The sequence below is a fragment of the Antedon bifida genome, chromosome 1 (assembly GCF_963402885.1).
Source record: "Antedon bifida chromosome 1, ecAntBifi1.1, whole genome shotgun sequence".
In the NCBI taxonomy this organism is placed as follows: domain Eukaryota; kingdom Metazoa; phylum Echinodermata; class Crinoidea; order Comatulida; family Antedonidae; genus Antedon; species Antedon bifida.
The window spans coordinates 3380593-3398559 of NC_136226.1; the positions used below are offsets into that span (position 1 = coordinate 3380593).

General features: G+C 33.5%; 2 protein-coding genes and 5 non-coding genes across 7 annotated transcripts in view; 3 read left to right on the plus strand and 4 right to left on the minus strand.

Moving 5' to 3' along the window:
• Positions 1–3470, plus strand: part of LOC144839525 (synaptotagmin-12-like) — a 29491-nt gene extending 26021 nt beyond the window's left edge. Inside the window, exons 6-8 of the mRNA XM_078694969.1 lie at positions 461–581; positions 2604–2737; positions 3237–3470. Of these exons, the coding sequence (XP_078551095.1) occupies positions 461–581; positions 2604–2737; positions 3237–3410 (429 nt within the window). The 3' untranslated portion in view covers positions 3411–3470. The remainder of the gene's footprint in view (positions 1–460; positions 582–2603; positions 2738–3236) is intronic.
• Positions 1029–1101, plus strand: Trnar-acg (transfer RNA arginine (anticodon ACG)). Its single transcript has one exon. It is a non-coding gene; the product is annotated as a tRNA-Arg (tRNA).
• On the minus strand, positions 1342–1414 carry Trnar-acg (transfer RNA arginine (anticodon ACG)). The gene has a single exon. It is a non-coding gene; the product is annotated as a tRNA-Arg (tRNA).
• Trnar-acg (transfer RNA arginine (anticodon ACG)) lies at positions 1554–1626 on the plus strand. Its single transcript has one exon. It is a non-coding gene; the product is annotated as a tRNA-Arg (tRNA).
• On the minus strand, positions 1972–2044 carry Trnar-acg (transfer RNA arginine (anticodon ACG)). Its single transcript has one exon. It is a non-coding gene; the product is annotated as a tRNA-Arg (tRNA).
• On the minus strand, positions 2383–2455 carry Trnar-acg (transfer RNA arginine (anticodon ACG)). The gene has a single exon. It is a non-coding gene; the product is annotated as a tRNA-Arg (tRNA).
• Positions 3471–10053: 6583 nt separating the features above from the next.
• LOC144852325 (uncharacterized) lies at positions 10054–15121 on the minus strand. Its single transcript, XM_078710109.1, has 2 exons — positions 14421–15121; positions 10054–10406 (listed from the first exon to the last, which is right to left on the minus strand). The coding sequence occupies exons 1-2, from the start codon at positions 15081–15083 to the stop codon at positions 10356–10358; spliced, it is 714 nt and encodes a 237-aa protein (XP_078566235.1). The 5' UTR covers positions 15084–15121; the 3' UTR covers positions 10054–10355.
• Positions 15122–17967: the final 2846 nt, after the last annotated feature.

The following is a 17967-nucleotide window of genomic DNA, read 5'->3' on the forward strand; positions in this document are numbered from 1 at the left end:
AAAACACAAGAAGGCCGAGCTAAACTATATTTTTCCCTACAAAATAATATGCTTGTAATTAAATTAGTTATTCTAATGCAATGTCTACACTCTAAAACTTTATGTGACAAAAAAGTATGATGTGCCTAAATATGGTAGTGTTATGACGTCATTTTTTGTCATATAAAGTTTGATAGTGTAGAATAAAGATAGAACTTAAGCTCTGTCTACACTATCAAACTTTATGTGACGTGCCTATATGGATATGATGATATTTGGGCACATCATACAATTTTTGTCAAACTATAGTTTGATAGTGTTAGAGAGCTTTAGAGACAAATCAAAACTCTGTTATTAACCTATATAAAGAACACAATCGTTGCGGACCGTAACGGATATTTTAGGTATACACTATAAAATTTATGTATTAATTTAATTAGGCTCTGCAATATGATAGTGTTTAATTTAATTTATTGCTTAGACTACCATGGACTTAGGAGATGTATTGATATCACTGAGTTACCTACCGACGGCAGCCAGGCTAATGGTTATAATAGTTAAGGCGAGAAACCTAAAATGGACAGACCAAAAAGAAACCGCAGGTGAGTGCTTTAACTGAAAGTCCGGGTTCGAATCACAAAACAACCTAAAATTTACAACAAAAAGTGACCGCACGTTATGAGTGTTTTTTTTGCTTGTAAAGTTAGGGTTCGAATTCCAAACCCGCCTTATAATTACAAAATTAAAAGTGACTTCACATGTGTGTTGTTCTTCCTACTAAAGTGTGGGTTCGAATCCCAAACCAACCTTATAATTACAAAACAAAAAGATATTTCACGAGAGTGTTGTTCTTCCTACTAAAGTTAGGATTCGAATACCAAATCAACTTAATATTGAGCCACAGGACAGGATACGTAACTCTATGATAGTATACGCTGTGAACGCTTACTCAGGCAAACTTCTCCATTGCGTAGAATTACTGGTGTTTAATAATGAATCGTATAATACCGTATGTTAGCATTATAAAGCTCGTATTCGTCTAGACAACAGGTCCTGTGGCCCAATGGATAAGGCATCTGACTACGAATCAGGGGATTCCAGGTTCGAGTCCTGGCAGGATCGGGTTTTTTTTATTATCTTACAAAAATTAAATAAATGAATTTAAAAAAAATTGAATTCGAATGATACAGTAGACAGGTCAGTGGTTTTACCACTAAATTGTAAATGCTCGAATCATACAGAAACCTACAGATCTAGAATACAATTTACCAAAATGGGTAAATGTGTTGAAATGCATTAGGCTATAATTCACCCTCATGATAAATAAATAAACACACATTGTGCACCAGTTAAAAAAAATCACGATCCTGCCAGGACTCGAACCTGGAATCCCCTGATTCGTAGTCAGATGCCTTATCCATTGGGCCACAGGACCAGATACGTAACCCTATGATATTATACGCTGTGAACGCTAAATCAGACAAACTTCTCCTGCGTAAAATTACTGGCGTTTAATAATTAATCGTGTATTACCGTATGTTAGCATTATAAGGCTCGTCCTCGTCTAGACAACAGGTCCTGTGGCCCAATGGATAAGGCATCTGACTACGAATCAGGGGATTCCAGGTTCGAGTCCTGGCAGGATCGGATTTTTTTTATCTTAAAATAACATTGCAATTCAGAATAATAACGAGGAATGTTTAATTTAACGTAGTCCAAATTGTAATATTCATTTTTCTTTTAGAGTTTTTGGTTAAATTTAACCGTTTATTTTGTCTTTTTTATAATTAATTAATTTGTGTACGTTGGAAGTGAATAACCTTATTCAAACTGCAAAAGACCTTTTCAAATTCTGATTTATTATTAATTTTATTTCATTTTATTATAATTTTTTGTTCATGTTTTGATTTTCATACCATGGGGTACCAAAATATATGAGTTTGCACAGCAGCTTCAGTGGCTCACCTAAATTACAAAAGAAAAAAAATCATGCGATCCTGCCAGGACTCGAACCTGGAATCCCCTGATTCGTAGTCAGATGCCTTATCCATTGGGCCACAGGACCAGATATATCTTAATATGATTAGATATGCTATGAATGCTGACTTGATTTATGGTACACGTTAAACATTAATTAGGCAACACGTTTAGAAGAAATATGATACCATTTATTTTGAATTTCTGTGGGCGCTTCAATATAAGCCGCTCATTAGGTCACAAGAAACACATGCCAAGTAATGTATAATGTAGGTAGATAAATATAATTGACTCAAATAATGGTAAATAAAAAATGTATACCTTTGTAACACCAACCACTGTATAGTGAAAATGTAATTATTCACCTTAAAATACCATGCGTAAATGATATATAAATAAAACATAAAAATATATACATAAAAATATCGATCCTGCCAGGACTCGAACCTGGAATCCCCTGATTCGTAGTCAGATGCCTTATCCATTGGGCCACAGGACCTGTTACGATTCATACGGGGAAAATGGCTAGTTAATCATATGATCGAAAATCACATAATACCAGTCATATACCACGACCGTACGATTATTAATTTATCTGCCTCTTGTAACGCTGTAACAAATTTCGTGCGCTTTATTTTTGTATACAGATCCCTTTGTGAAGGTATATCTGTTACAAGATGGAAAGAAGATTAGTAAAAAACGAACGTCGGTTAAGAGATCAGAATCTTGTCCTATTTATAACGAAGCGATGATCTTTTCGGCTCCACCATCACTCCTAGAGGTAAGGGTATAACCATTTACTGAATATTACAACTCATATCTGGCTGAAAGGATGTTACGGATATTTGCCTGTCTGAGTTATAAATCGTTACATGTTAAAATAGGCCATTTACTAATGCACCATTCTTAAAAACGTTATGCCACAAATCTCTGATAAAACCCACAAGATTGAAAAGGCAACACAATGCACTGCAATGCATTCTGTATGTAGAGATCTCTCCCCAAGGGAAACCTCCTGAGGGGAAACTTTCTCGTGAAACGGACATAGGAGTATACAGTATATAACACATATTCACCGAAACCTTAATTAAGGGCGGCCAGGCAACCCCATATTCTCGGGAAATTCCTCTTCAGGGAGAGTCCCTATTCAGTGACTAATGAGAAAACTTTGTTAGGTTCCGAGGTGTGAATAACAAGGATTCTAGTGCAACCATATTATCTATCGTTTACTATTGTTCTTCCAGAAAGTATTAATATAAATAATCATTATTTTTTTTAAGGCATTAACTATTCGCATTACTGTTGCTGAGAATATACTTTCAAGTAAAGCACCAAGTGTTGGCCATGTTTTGATTGGTCCATCATCTAGCGGCGCTGCGCTCGTTCATTGGCAACAAATGATGTCATCACCTAGGAAACCAATTGCAATGTGGCATCCTCTACAAAGATATTGATGTCATTTGCAGACAAGGATTTTTACAAAACACTGTACCGTAAACTCCGATAAACGTTATAATAGATGACGTTGAATGAATTATATGGTAGGACAGGGAGGGATGGTTGGTAATTGTGAGGAGAAAAACTGAGTACTGAATTGTGCACTTTGTTAAAGTTGGCATCACCACCAGCTTGTCTTCGAAATATTGATGTATTTATATATTTTAATATATTCTTTGCTACAGAGTTTTATTTATTCGTTCTTTATGTGCAATAGTTACGGAACGACTCTTGTAACGCATACCGAGTGTCAGTAATAGGTTTCGTAATGCGTAATGCGTCACCATATCGGAAAATGGTGACGCGTTATTATTGATGTTTAATTCATTTGAACGCGTTTACATTTTTAAAAAAATAGTAAAACTGCGCTCAATGCAAACGAATGTTGTGATGTGTGGTTTTTTAATTTAGTTCAAGCAATATTTTGACATTTCCACAAATTAACGTCAACATATGTTTAATAATGTGTTTATATGTCCGGGGTAAACTTCCATCAATAACAAACAGTAGCAGCACATTTAAGGGGGCTCCCAACAAAGTGTCCGATCCCTTTAATAATAGGGGTGTGTATACCTCGAATAATAGATGACTGTAATGCTATATAACATATATTTTCCCTTGTTTATTTCACGGGAAAGTATGTCCTTAATTGGGCCGTTAAAATTAAGGACTCTAATGAAGGGATTCCACTGTGTAATACTCTTACTCATACTTACAACATTTCAATATAACAAAAACAAAAGCTGAGGACAGGTCTACCTCCAACATCAATTTGACATAAGCTAATTATGTTTAAATTGAACACTTTTTAATTAAAAAGAAACAAATATAAATGAGACTATACTATAATAATAGAGAAGAAGAAAGAATGAAAAATGTTAAGGTAACAATTAATTTGTCTTCACCTCACAGTAGTTACGTCACAGTATGTTAACATGTAATTATAAACATTCATTTTAATGTAGGGCTATCAATTAACATATAATCTCATACAAAAACATATAAATGAGTTATTGTTATTTTTCTTCTTAAATAAAAGGTCTCGATATTGTTCTAAAGTCCAGGTGCTCGGTATGAGTAGTTTGCAAAAGCTTTGATTTTAAACATAACGTAAAGAACGCTGTACTGTTTACGGTTCGTACACAATAGGCGGCACGTGTGCCTTGACTCAAGGACGTCTCGCGGCACACATAGCCCAACTCCCGTCACAAATACTTCCTTAATAACCAAATAAATAGGCCTACAATACGATAATACGTGTACGTTTTTAAGTGAATTTTACACAATAGAGATCGGTACCGTTAGAGCAAACACTTTGAGAACTTCAGTTCAAGTTAATGTTCTCTTTATTAGGCATATTATATAGGCCAGCAAATACATTATAACAGAACGATTGAAAGGGGACGTATTTTATTCATGATAAAAACGGAGGCATTGAGAAGAAAAGTCGCGGGTATACCTTGTCTGCGAGTAAATAGTAAACACATAGAAATAGGAGAAATAATATTGTAAAGCACTAGTCACGTTTTTAGTTAAGTTAACAAAGCACACATAAATACACTAGAAAGAATATAATTTTTTGGCCGATTTTAGTATGCTTTAGGAGGTGACATCACAAAGTTGACGCGAGCGTACTAAACTAAGGCCATGCTTTGTATCAAAGTTTGTACACGCGCGTACTAGAACGGGACTTCGATGAGTCACCGAAAAAGCAAACTTTTTTTTCGAAAATCTTCTCAAAATGTTCAAAGTGACTTACCTGGTGTGAATGTTGCTGTGTATAGAATGTCGAAGCAGCAGGAATGTGGAATTTTAGGCCTATAGTCTAAAACAAAAAAAGGACACATAATATTATTCGGACTGACAATTAATCGTCTTTTTGCCCAATTTATACAATCCATTTAAAGTATCAAACCATGGATCTCATAAATTAGATCAACTAAATTCTTTTATTTTAGCAGATGATGTTTTTCTTTAATCTTATCTTATCAAAAGTTAGGAAAAGCATATTTTCTTACGATTATTATTATATAGGTATGACTGCGAAATATGAAGAATAATGATTGATTTTAAAATTCAATGGCAAAACTAATAGTAATGTTAATATTGTGTTGTGGTATTCATTATGACAATGGGCTTTCAAGTTACAGAGCTTTGTTCGATAATTGTGATCATGTTGTATTATATATCAATATATTTCTATTTGTATTTTTTGTGGAGATGGAATTAAAATATACTGTACAAACAATGGAGATGTTATGTCATTTTTTACTGTGTACACAAATGTATACAGAATACTTCCCTTTTCAAATCCAAACAGTTTGGCCATTCACCATTCTCTCATGTCTACTATTAAAAGTTTGAATATCTTTGGGAAAACTTGTAAACAATTATCGTACTCAACTGGTTTGTTTTTCCTTTGAATTTCATATGAATGGTATAACGGAAATTATACGAAAATCAACGAGCGCAGATTGTCAGTATGGTAAAGAAAGTAAAAATGTATAGCGCCCGCTACGAATCAGATGAAGACCAATGAGTTTCAGTTAACTTATACAAAAAAACCTTGGCAACAATAACGAAATAGGTATTGGCAATTTCAGTGAAATTCACTGCTATGGTCGATATTGAGAATATGGAGATGCTGGATCAAAATATTCCTTTTTTCCATAACACACAAAATATAAATAAATGTCTAATATTGAGGTTTATTAATCATCACAATAGGAAAATTGATTTAGACAATATTTTGTTGAGATTGTCATGACGATAAATCGATAAATAAATTACATCAATTCCACCCTGTTATGGTTAACCAATCATTTCATATTTTTTTAAGGCTATCTTATTTATTTTTCATAATTGTAGCAGTGGGTAGTGGAGTTACTAAATCATAACATAAAAATAGCTTATCCATCCTGTTGGCGAGTTGATCGCTGTTGAATGAAATAAAAAGTAAATTAACCTAAATTACGGGGTGCCAAAATACACACTACCTCCTGTCCTACAAACAATGGTCTGTCTTACAAACCATAGTTTATATGACAGTATACCTAGGTAATGTGTCGGACGGCGCCCCGTATAAATACTCACGGTGGTAATATTGAATTAAACAAACATGTTTACAAACCAGTCAACTTAAAACTTAAGCTTGAGCGGTGGCACGTGTGGTGTGTAAATGGAGAAAGTCACGTGTCTATACGTCAGAGTTTTCACACGCTAATGTATTTTTAATCACGTATCTCAAACCAATCAAACAGCTATCATGCAAGTAGTGGATAACAAATTCAAATACGTTAGAATATTGATTAGCGTTATGTAAATATTCTTTCAGGTTTTAAATTTCATTATTGTCGCGCAGACGTAAACTATAAAAAAAAAACGTCTTTGACTCTTGTACATGTAGCGTCGCACGTGCATAAGAAAGTATGTTGACATAGACTGATGATAGATTGGATCCAACCAGGATGGGCAATGCAATTCATTTAACCAATCACAATCGAAAATCGGTATGATATGAGCCACTGTGATTGGTTAATCTACTTGAGTTGCATGCATGCCCGTGCGTAGACTTGCCCCAAGTCTGTATTTATTGTCTTTTTTTTTATTTATTTGTTTTTATTTCGACCGCGATTTTTGTCTGAAAATACAGACTTGTGAAACGCGTATAGAAATCGATTTGCAAACCGCAAACATCTGATAAGAATGACGTAGGTTATCATACCGTATTTGGCTATATGGGGCGGGCGGTATGTAAATATGGATTTCGAATCAACCAATGATCATTTTGTTTCAAAATGAAAAAGATCGAGTACGTACGTACGTACAGTGTGCCGAATGTACGATCGAGACTGAACAACTGTTGAAATATAAAATCGTGTTGCCAAGTTGTTTTGTTTATTAATTGTTTAGTCCAGTCCTGGCCTAGGCCTCCTTCGTAGGGCTACTCAACTCGTACGTATGACCTTCCAAAAACGCCAATAAGGTACATACCACCACCGACCGGCACACAACAGGGCTACACCACCACACAGAACAGGACAGGGTCTGGGTGGGAATTAAATCAAATTTTCTCCGCATAATATAATTATGATCCATTCAATGTTAGATTTGGCGGAGAAGCTATAGCCTATCATATCATATCAAGACGAGTTTTCATGTTCTTGGGAAAAATCTCATCAAATGTTTACCAGACTACTAGGCATATAAAATCATTTTTAGCCTTCAGAAACTGTCATCAATGTACCCAAGTACACATTGTCTAAACGTAACATAGCGCATGCGCATCGTCTTAGACGTTGAGTCTTTGAAATTCTGAAATATGAATATTAAAACGACGTACGAGTGAGTAGCCAATGGCATGCGGCTGAAACTAGTCAACTGGATAATTTATGCACCAAGAATTCTTGGTGTCAAACCACGTGACTTATGCGTGTTTCCCCAGACGGAGTATCCAAACTCAAGTAATACACGTATGAAACGCCATATGTGCAAAAATATTTATATTTTTACAAAACTCCGTCTGGAGCCCAGACTAGCCCGTGCGTTGCGATCAAACTCAGATCTTACCTCCTGCAAAAATGTTAAAGCCCTAGGCCTATAAACAAACACTTTATTTATCTAAAAGAAAAATAGATAGACCAACACAAATAGATATAGTTAGATATTAAATAGATATAGTACATACTGAGATGGGTTCCGACCAAAATACGTATTTGACTATTTGACCAATAATCACGCGACAATTATGATGATCCATTACAACTAATGTTGCTTCCATCAAAATGTGAAAAGCCTGTTAAACACTTCATTTTTCATTATAAAAATATAATAATAATAATAATAATATGATGGACATTTATTAATTCAAAATCATTTTTTAAAACGAAAAAATAACATATTGTATTTACATGTATTCAGTACTGCAGGTCATAGGAAGAAATAGTCGCGCTAAGTCCCAATCCTATAATAATTATTACGGGGTGAGCTCAATGTGGTCGAGTCAGTAAAATGTGAGGGCGGTATATTATTGTAATTTTAAGTTTTGCAAACAAAAAGAAATGGTTTTCTAGAGAAATATGATGCGGTCAAAGCTTGTCGATATAATCCGTATTAGGTATTATCTAGAATATTCTAAAATACAATGTTATGACAAGGATTAAACAGAGAACTGTCTCAACATGGAGATTTAAAACTATGAGACATGTATACGACTGAACTATGTCTGTTTACTCAGCAAGCAATTTACCATTTAAAGGTTACACGACAAACGATAAATTGACTGTGCTGTGGTTTAGTTGCTCGGCTACCGATCCCGGGTCTTGGGTTCAAACCCTGTCAGATGCCAGTTTATTTTTTCTCAGGACAGATCACCTCCACTTCCAAATACTTATATTTAAGACTTCGTTTGTGTAGAGCGTCTTGTGTATGTTTGTCTTCGTGACTATCTGGCCTCTCCGGGAGAGTAAAACAGACTTACTCCTTTTTAATCAATAATTTTTTTTCTTTTAATTATGGTTATTGTAAAACCCCTCAATTTCTGAAACCCTATTAAGGGGACACTTTAACTTCTCATAAAATGAATTATGAAGGGAAATATATTTTTTTACTAAACTCTTATTCAGCGGACATCTCTAATAAGGGGACACGTCGTTGGGTCACAGTGTTTTCCTAATAGGTATCTATACACTATGTCACTAACGATAATATACGAATGAATACAAGAAATAAAGACAATAGAGTCGTCATGCCTAATTGTTATTTATAATGAACAATTAAAGAAATATCGAAACAAAGTGATTAGCATTTTCAATTTAATAAATAATAATACAAATTTACATAATTATTTCTTTAAAAAGAAACTTTAAATAATAATTACAGCAATATTAATCGTTATGTTCAGATTCTCAAAAGCAACGCCTATTTTATATACAAAAATAACTTTCGTCAACCGAAATTAGTATATCATTTGAGTACAATATTTCTAAATCCGCATCGTTCCAAAAGTCGAAGTTTACCCCAAAAAATCGGAACATCTCAACCCTTTACACCGGATACTGATATTAAGGCTATGATCGACAATAAACTTACATCATTTACATTTAGTGCCTAGCGCTTGATATATTTGAAAAACAAAAAGCAGTGTTTGTTTTACTCAATTACTGGTTTGCATACAATCATATCGGTGGTTGTTTTGCGAAAGACATTGGCAAGATGGCTGAGTCTCTGCCGGCCGCGTTGCTGTTGTCGCACTGCACTGTTCTAGTTACAGAGTTATTCAGTTCAGTTGGGTTAGCTAAGGCTTTGAATGTATTTAAATTGTATTTTCTGGTCCAAAATTTTACGTGTAGTAATTGTCACAATGCTTACATTACATTTATCAGGCCTGTTTTTGTCATTTCGCTTGTGTCTGTACTGTTTCTCAACAATATATACCGAAATCTGAGCTCAATGACATGAATCTAACGCAAATGTTGACGCATACAAGATATCTTAATTGTCTAATCACGTAATATCGAGAATGTTTCAACGCAAATGTTGACGCTTAAAAGATATCGTCATTATCTAATCACCAATATCGAGAATGTTTCAACGCAAATGTTGACGTATACAAGATATCGTCATTATCTAATCACCATTATCGTGGATGTGTCAACGCAAAGTTGAAGAAAAAGACAGGATATCTTCCTTGCACACAATGTCCTTAATGTGTCGACGCAAATGTTGACGCAAAAGAGAGGACATCTTTCTGGTCTTAATTAATTACATAATACCAAGATTTGTCAATGTATCAATGTTGACGCAATATTAGTTAACAGCATAATATCGACACTGTGTCACGCAATTTGTGACGCCATTTTCGGCAAGCGGTGTGATAGTGCCTGTAGTCTGTAAAGTATAGTTTAATACACATATGGAGTTCCACCATCATTGTAGTTAAAATTACGATTATTCTGTAAGACAAAAAGAGTAAGTTGTCGTTAAAGAAAGCTAATTATGAATTTAACTAATATTTCTATTTAAACACTATTTTTCAGTTTAAACACTAATAATCGGATAAAATCAATTAAAATTGTTGGCCTAAGTATTAATTGTGTTTTATTAATCAAAATGTTTATTTTAACAGAACTTATTTCTATCTTTGGCTCAGATTCCTTTTTTTTGGCCACAAGATTTTCTTCTTTTTTTTTTCTTCAATTCCAATGTACCTCAATTACAATCAAATGCAGATTTGAGAAACGAACTAGATAAGAAACATTATGTTAATGAGCTAGCTGATGCAATTGTTCACTATTTCAATTAATATTATTCAACATTTCTTTGAGATTTCAAAATGCCATCGCAATATTTCCCGTTCACCTGTCCTCAAATCCGTTCTTTGTAAATCAATACGAAGACTGCTTAGGTTATCAAACTATTTCAGTAAATTATAATAAATTAAGCGTATACTGAGCGAAATCATTAATAAATGCAGATAACAAAGGGCTAACAACCATTAATAATTTGGCAACATCATGTTTTTCTCTGTTTCTGTATAAAAGATTGTCACGAGATAAGTTTTTTACTTTCAATCCTTTAAAAAGTTCATATCTTATACTTTTAGTTAAATTGTAAATTGCTTTGTAATAATAAGTACGGTATTGTAATAAATGATAATATCATATTTTTTTTTTTTATCATGTATAATTTTGGGAAAAAAATATAATATTTGACATAGATTTTACCGATGTATGGGAATTGCGAATAAAAGTTATTAATAAAATTAATAAATTTCTCCATGCCAAAAGATAAGCAACCAATACCTCAATCACATGCCACAGAATGATCGCACACACCTCTACTATTAGTAATGGTGCCAGTGACACGGTACAGAAGTATTGCCGTATTAAATACAATAGTAATTTTACAATAAAAGATGTTTTTTTTATAATAATAACTAGGTCTTTCATTCAACATGAATATCTGACATGAATGTAAACATCTATTATTCGTCAGCCTGAGAAATAAGAAGTTAACAAAGCTCCAAGTAAACCCTATTACGTTCATTTATCCTGAACGTGTGGAGGGCCATTGTAACCCACACGACGACGCTTGAAACACTGCGTCCCTGGACAAAATCCAAAACAAATACTCGGCCTAGGACTAGATATGAAACCGTGCTTAAGTTATATTATTGAATAAAGCGAAATCCGTCAACCATGATTTATTACAACTCGTGGCTTAGCATGCAGGTGTCCGCGGCAAAGACCATCTTTTTATTCTTGTTTATTGAACCACCCTAGAAAGGGACAAAAGGCGTTTTTTTAACTTGTAAATTCAACGCAGCCAATCGTGTATATGCTTTCTAACCAATTTCCAATGCATACCCCAACACTCAATAATGTTGAAACCAATCACTTGTTACTGGAATTATAAAACTTGTTGATTGGATTCAGTTAAACAATAAGAAGAAATCAGTCACTCACAAACTAATGATCGCGAACGTACGTTCATTATAATAACACTGTTTTGTTTGCTTTAAAATGTGATATTCGATAAACTTATCAAATTAGTTTTCTTTTGAAGTTATTGATTTACCAGTCAATGTGTCTACGGTGTCGAAAAGTTGAAAGATCTGAGTGATGGTACCAATTATAAAAGGGATAGATAAAAACAAAAACCGCTGGGTTTTCATTCATATCTTTTATTAATTTTTTTTTATTGGATGAATTTATTGGGGTCTGTGACCTCTTTTTATTGAAGATCAAAATATATCATTGAAAGTATGTTGCTTTACGCAATAGTTTTATTTATTACATCCAAATTTGTCGATAAGGAAAATATTTTAAAAAAATTGATAAATTGTTACGCTTCAACATGCCGAAAAATTTACACGCGCGTACATAAGGTGTGACGCACGAGTACACAGTTGTAGCGCGCGTATATAAGTCGTGACGCACGCGCACAAAGTTCGCGACTCTCGAGTTTAATATAAAAAAAAGATGAGCGCTTTATGTTTGTTTCACGTAGTGACAAATTAAAATTGCAAATATCTCACACTTAAACCGTTATTAAAATTGTGTTCTGTACAGTTTGCCTTTTTTTAAATTATTGAATAAAAGAGGTTTAAACAAAATTGATTTATTTATTCACATACTTTAAATAATATTAATACGCCTACATTTTATAGTGAATCTGAAATAAACTTAGCGAGCTTGTTAACTGTTTGTTTTTATTGTAATACATTCAACCAGAGTGGGAAAGTTAATCATTAGGCTGGCCATCGGTTTATTCAAAAGGTAAACTGATTGTATTTAATCAATCAATTATTGTTTAATTAAAATACTTATTTATGAGGAATGTGCAGATTTAGTGTCAACTTCTGTAACCTTGTATCATGACAAACGAAGCAATTTTCATTTTAAGAGACAACTTCATTCTTCTTTTCTGTAATGTTTGTTTTATGGATTTTGGTGCAATAAAACAAAACATTTCTTGAATAAACACAGCGAGCTACATCGGGGTGTCATCTAAAACGGTTTAGTCATCTCGTACTTTCTAATTATCATTTACAAATTAGGTTTGGTAAATACTAGAGCCGAGTTACCGACAGAACAGGAAACCGTCAAAGTAATAGTCTTACTGTTCGCCTTTTTAAGACTAGTTAATCCATTATTTTATCAATTCATTTACACGTTTTTTTTTACGACATGTATTTATTTTTCTTCCGAAATCTAATTACATCTTCGGGGTTGTTTTCATTTTATTGCTGTTTTGTCTGAATACTATGATCGTCGTGAATGCCGTATTGTTGACCGACAAGCACGACATAAAAGGCGGCACGCGCGAGTGTTTTTGTTTCTCTTTTATTCATTGGATCGTATAATCTATTAATTGAGTGAAGAGAGTTAGTTTCTTGATTTGTATGAAGCAAAGAAACTAGCGATGTATTTGCTAGGTGGGGAGTCGTATTGTTTCTTTCTACCCTCGTTATATTGTCTAGGTAGGGGTCTTTATTGTAAAGTATTGTTTCTATCAAGATAATTAATCGCGTGTACTGACGGATACAACTCGCGTGGCTTGGCGGACACTCAACAATAAAACTATTTTTTAAATATTGCATCATTTATATAATTTACGAAACGATAAACAAGTTTTGTTCATTTAAAAAATCAGGTCAATGATTTCAAATAACCAGCAGTTGAAAGGTAGTAGAAAATAAGTAAAAATAAATAGTTATAAAAATTAGGACTAGGTAAATTTAATTGATAAAAGAAAATATGCTTTTAATGTAACTTTTTAAACAAAGATATTTTTGTTTGAAAATTGTATTTGATTGTGTTTTAAAATGTCTACAGTTGTATTTTAGTAATAAATGTTTTTCGCATTGGCAACTTTTAGATATTGATAATTTATATCTTGTAAAATTGTTTATTGTATTGTGTTTTGAAAATAGTTTTCAAATAAAGTGGATCAATAAATCTTTACTCCGACCATTTAAAACACTATTTTTCAATCGCTTTTTAATTTTGGATTGTTTAATGTAAATTATAAAGTAATATTTTAAGTAATTGACGAAAACATCTTATATATAAAATTTTGTAACTGTGATGATTGTCTAGATCTATTCTTTGTTAAAAATATACATTAAGTAGTAAAGAAAAGAATGTACTTAGGCCTACACACTGAACACATTTATCTAATAATTCGTTAAACTAATCTAAAATAGGACGTTTCTACAATTGGTTTAATTTTTGCAATTTCGTTTATTGGAAACATCAAAAAGATTTTTCAATATTTTATAGGCCTAAATAAAATGTAAAGAATATTCAAGATGTAGGCCTATAAGGTAAAGATTCTTTACTATATTTTCTAAATTATGAGGTATATTAAATAATATAATCAGGGAAGAGTTAAATTTAGTGTAATTTCACTCTTCCTTGAAAATAAATATGTGATAAAAGCAACAAAAAAAGCATTGTACATACCATCGAATGTAAGTTGTAATGGTTCCAATTATTATACATCGCGTGCTGATGTTGTTGTTGTTGTTGCTGGTGTTGTTGTTGATGCTGTTGTTGTTGAATCTCCTGCAACGCCCGTTGTCTCTCGTTTTCTTCATCAACCAACTGTTGCAGATGTAAGATATAATTTATTGCCGAACGTAGAGTTTTAACTTTAGAAAGTTTCTTATTTTTAGGCTCTGTCGGGATCTTTTTTCTTAGCCGTAAGAAGCCATCGTTGACGAGCTGAACACGTCGCCGTTCGCGTGCGTTTCGCCTCGCGACCAGGTGTGGTTCTTTATCCTTAGCACTCGTTGCCGCTGCTGAAGATTTTTTTTCAACATTTTCGTTTCGATTTGATTTGCGACGTAGTTTATTCATCGAAGATGTTTTTGTTGATTGTTTTACTGTCTTTTCGAAGGAAAACACTTCGGTTGTAAGTTCGTTTTCGCGTGAATTTAATTTGACTTCAACGTTACCGTTTACCTTCTCGATGGCCATTTTCATCCGCTGTATATCGCTTGCAACTTTCTCCAAATAAATCAAAACAGTATTACCGATAGTCTTTAATGCGGATACTAATTTTCCATTACAACTATCAATTATTTTGATTATAAAAATCGATAAAACATTATCTTTACCTAACATAAATATTTGTTATATTTTTTAGGTACGTTTACTGTGGATTCTCGTCGCTTACTGGCATTTTGCGCAAATTTCCGCATCTTTATATACAACGGTGTCAATAAAAATATCTTTAAGTTTCAACAGGCGATTTTATGGTCGACCAATGATGGCATTCACAAATAAATTCTAACTCGTTGAAATTGTTTCTAATTGTGCCGTTCCCGACATCCTTCGTTTCCTGAATAAATCACTAAACCTGGATGATTTTAATTACTATATCTCAAATCAGGCAAGGGTTAATTTCCTAAAGTTGTTCATTGATACAATTGCTGTTTTGGTGAATCTATTGTTATCATTGCCATTCACACATTATTTCGAACTGGTTATGCGTGCGCACAAAAGCGCTTAAAACATCACATGTATAGTAGAACAATTGTAATTAGCCCAACGGCAAACTTAACTCCCCTCTGATTCGCTTATCACTGACGGAAATTAGGCGGCTTAGTGAGAGAGTGTGTATATTCGAATTAATTGATATAAATACATAACGGCTCACTAGCTTGTTGATACATTGCCAAACAGGTTTATTGAAAATGTATAAGAAAACCAGAGATACCAACTAGAACTCCTAATTACGAAGTATTCGGATTGTTAGTCAGTTATATGCAGTATGCGACAGTAATTTGCAGGCTTGTAAGTGCGAGGGTATGCATGAACTTGGCGAGTCGTTGACAGGTGCTTTTATTCAGAAAAGAATCTGATTTCTTTATAGCTTTAACGATAGGTAACCTTGCAAAAATAGATGTCATTTCCTCTCTACGTAAACCTAAACAAATAATTGATAATACTTCGAGTCGAAATCATCTGCTTCTTTATGATAAATACCTTCATCAACATTTACGCGCAAACTAAGACGCAGCAAGCTATCGTCTGCAATAAAGAAAATATTTTAATAACACGGCATAAAAAAAAGTTATTATAATTCTGGAGAATTACAATTTAGAAAATGTAATGTATCACCTGTTCTAATAGAAGTTCAAGAAACTTCGTTTTTACTGAAATAATTTTCTGTATTTCTGATTGGCCATTGGCTGATTTATTCGGATAATTCATAAAAACGCGAATAATTAATAAAATTATGAATGGAAAATCATGTGGGGGGCTTAGACTTGCCCCAAGTTTGTAGTTATTGTCTCTTTTTTTTTGTTAGTCCATCAGTTGGGTTTTCGATGTTTACAAGTACATATGAAACGCCATATGTGCCAAAATATGTATCTTTTTACTAATATTAAGTCAAAACTGGGGACTGTGTGCTGCCTCGGAATACGACTAATAATGGTATACAGTGTTTAAAAGGTACCTCCGGGTTTAAACTTATGTAATTAGTTATTATTTTTAGAATGTATACCTTGACAATAACACCATAGGTTATAATCGACCATCCGTGATATATCTCAGCATTGCCGCAATACGTCATTGTGGATCACATGGATTATGGTTAGGGTCTATGTTACTCATATGTGATGCTGTATCAAGGAATTTTACTATGCAACTGTGTAGAGTACCGAGAATCGACTAAGTCGACAGCGCTGAAGCGTGTCGTCAAATAAGATTTTCTACAAGATTTTATAATATAAAATGGGGATTTCAAAGGGTTGATATTACAAGCGTCTCCTGGGTTCGAATGTACTAATATCTTAGGCTTGTTTTCATCCTAGTTACGGCATAATTATCTTACAAAAATAAAGCCAAACCTTAATACTGATATTCCCTAGTGGGATGGGGCTCCTTTCAAATTATTGTAAATACAAATTAAGCAAACTTTCCAACAGTATTCAGGTCACGTTACTGTTTCTGCTCTATTTAACACAAGTCTTTATTTAACTTTATAAAAATAGTCTTAAAGAGTTTTGTAGTTTCTTGGTACAAAAGCTAGGCATAACTGCCGAAAGCTTGATATTTTAAATTTTTAAGTTACGTGACCTAGGTTGGTATGCGTTTCTAAAGGAGGAGAACGGCAGGCTCAGACCAAGTAATAGAGTCTTCTGCGAGGAGTTCGAGAAAGGCAAGACGAAAGACGACATTATCAATATTGTGTTTGCTTAAGTGAAAACTGTCTCTTGTTTTGCTATCTTCTATTTGCTTAAGTTATAAGTACGATCAATCAAACATTTAGACACTAATCAGTACTGCCTGCTGTACAATAATAATAATAATTAAATATAACATTACTATATATAGGCTTAATACATACAGAAATAAGTCGGTACACCGCAAGCAAAAAATGGCCGACAATCAGTAGGCCTATTACTTTTATAAATACAAACCAGTACATTTTTGTTCAGATGTTTTATATTTGTTTACAAGTTTGACTCTAATTTTTCTCTTATTTCTGTTGTGTTCAATACGTACGATACGAAGTAAAACCGATGCCTCGGCCAAACATGTTTAATCCCATATGAAGTTGGCACGGGTACCGTAATAGAAAGTACCTTGTTGTAATTGGGACTACGATCTGGGGACGTTGAGACGTTGGTCAAAGATAAAGCTCTAATTATAAAGAACCGAATATAAATACATTTGACAAGTAACACAAATACACTGATAAAATCTCAGGTTTTCTGAAGTCACCACCACCAGAGACAATAGGCTTTTGTCACTAAGACATTCAACCTATACAAACAATAGACGAAGACGTGATTTGAACGAACAAACAGAAGATGTGCGCACAAAGGCATAAAATACACATTTTATATAAAAAGCGGGAAAATATTATATCTTAAGCAAACAAAGTCAAGGTCATTAACACTTTATCATATGAAAAACATGCATTCTTCAAGATCAAAATATCTATTTCATTTTTCGGATAATTCATGGCTTGTGATTGGTCAAAATACTTTCGACG

Coding starts and splice junctions, on each gene's coding strand:
- LOC144852325 (XM_078710109.1), bottom strand. CDS start 15,083: ATGTTAGGTAAAGATAATGTTTTATCGATTTTTATAATCAAAATAATT. Junction 10,407..14,420: donor ATTACAACTTACATTCGATG/GTATGTACAATG, acceptor TTTGTCTTACAG/AATAATCGTAATTTTAACTA.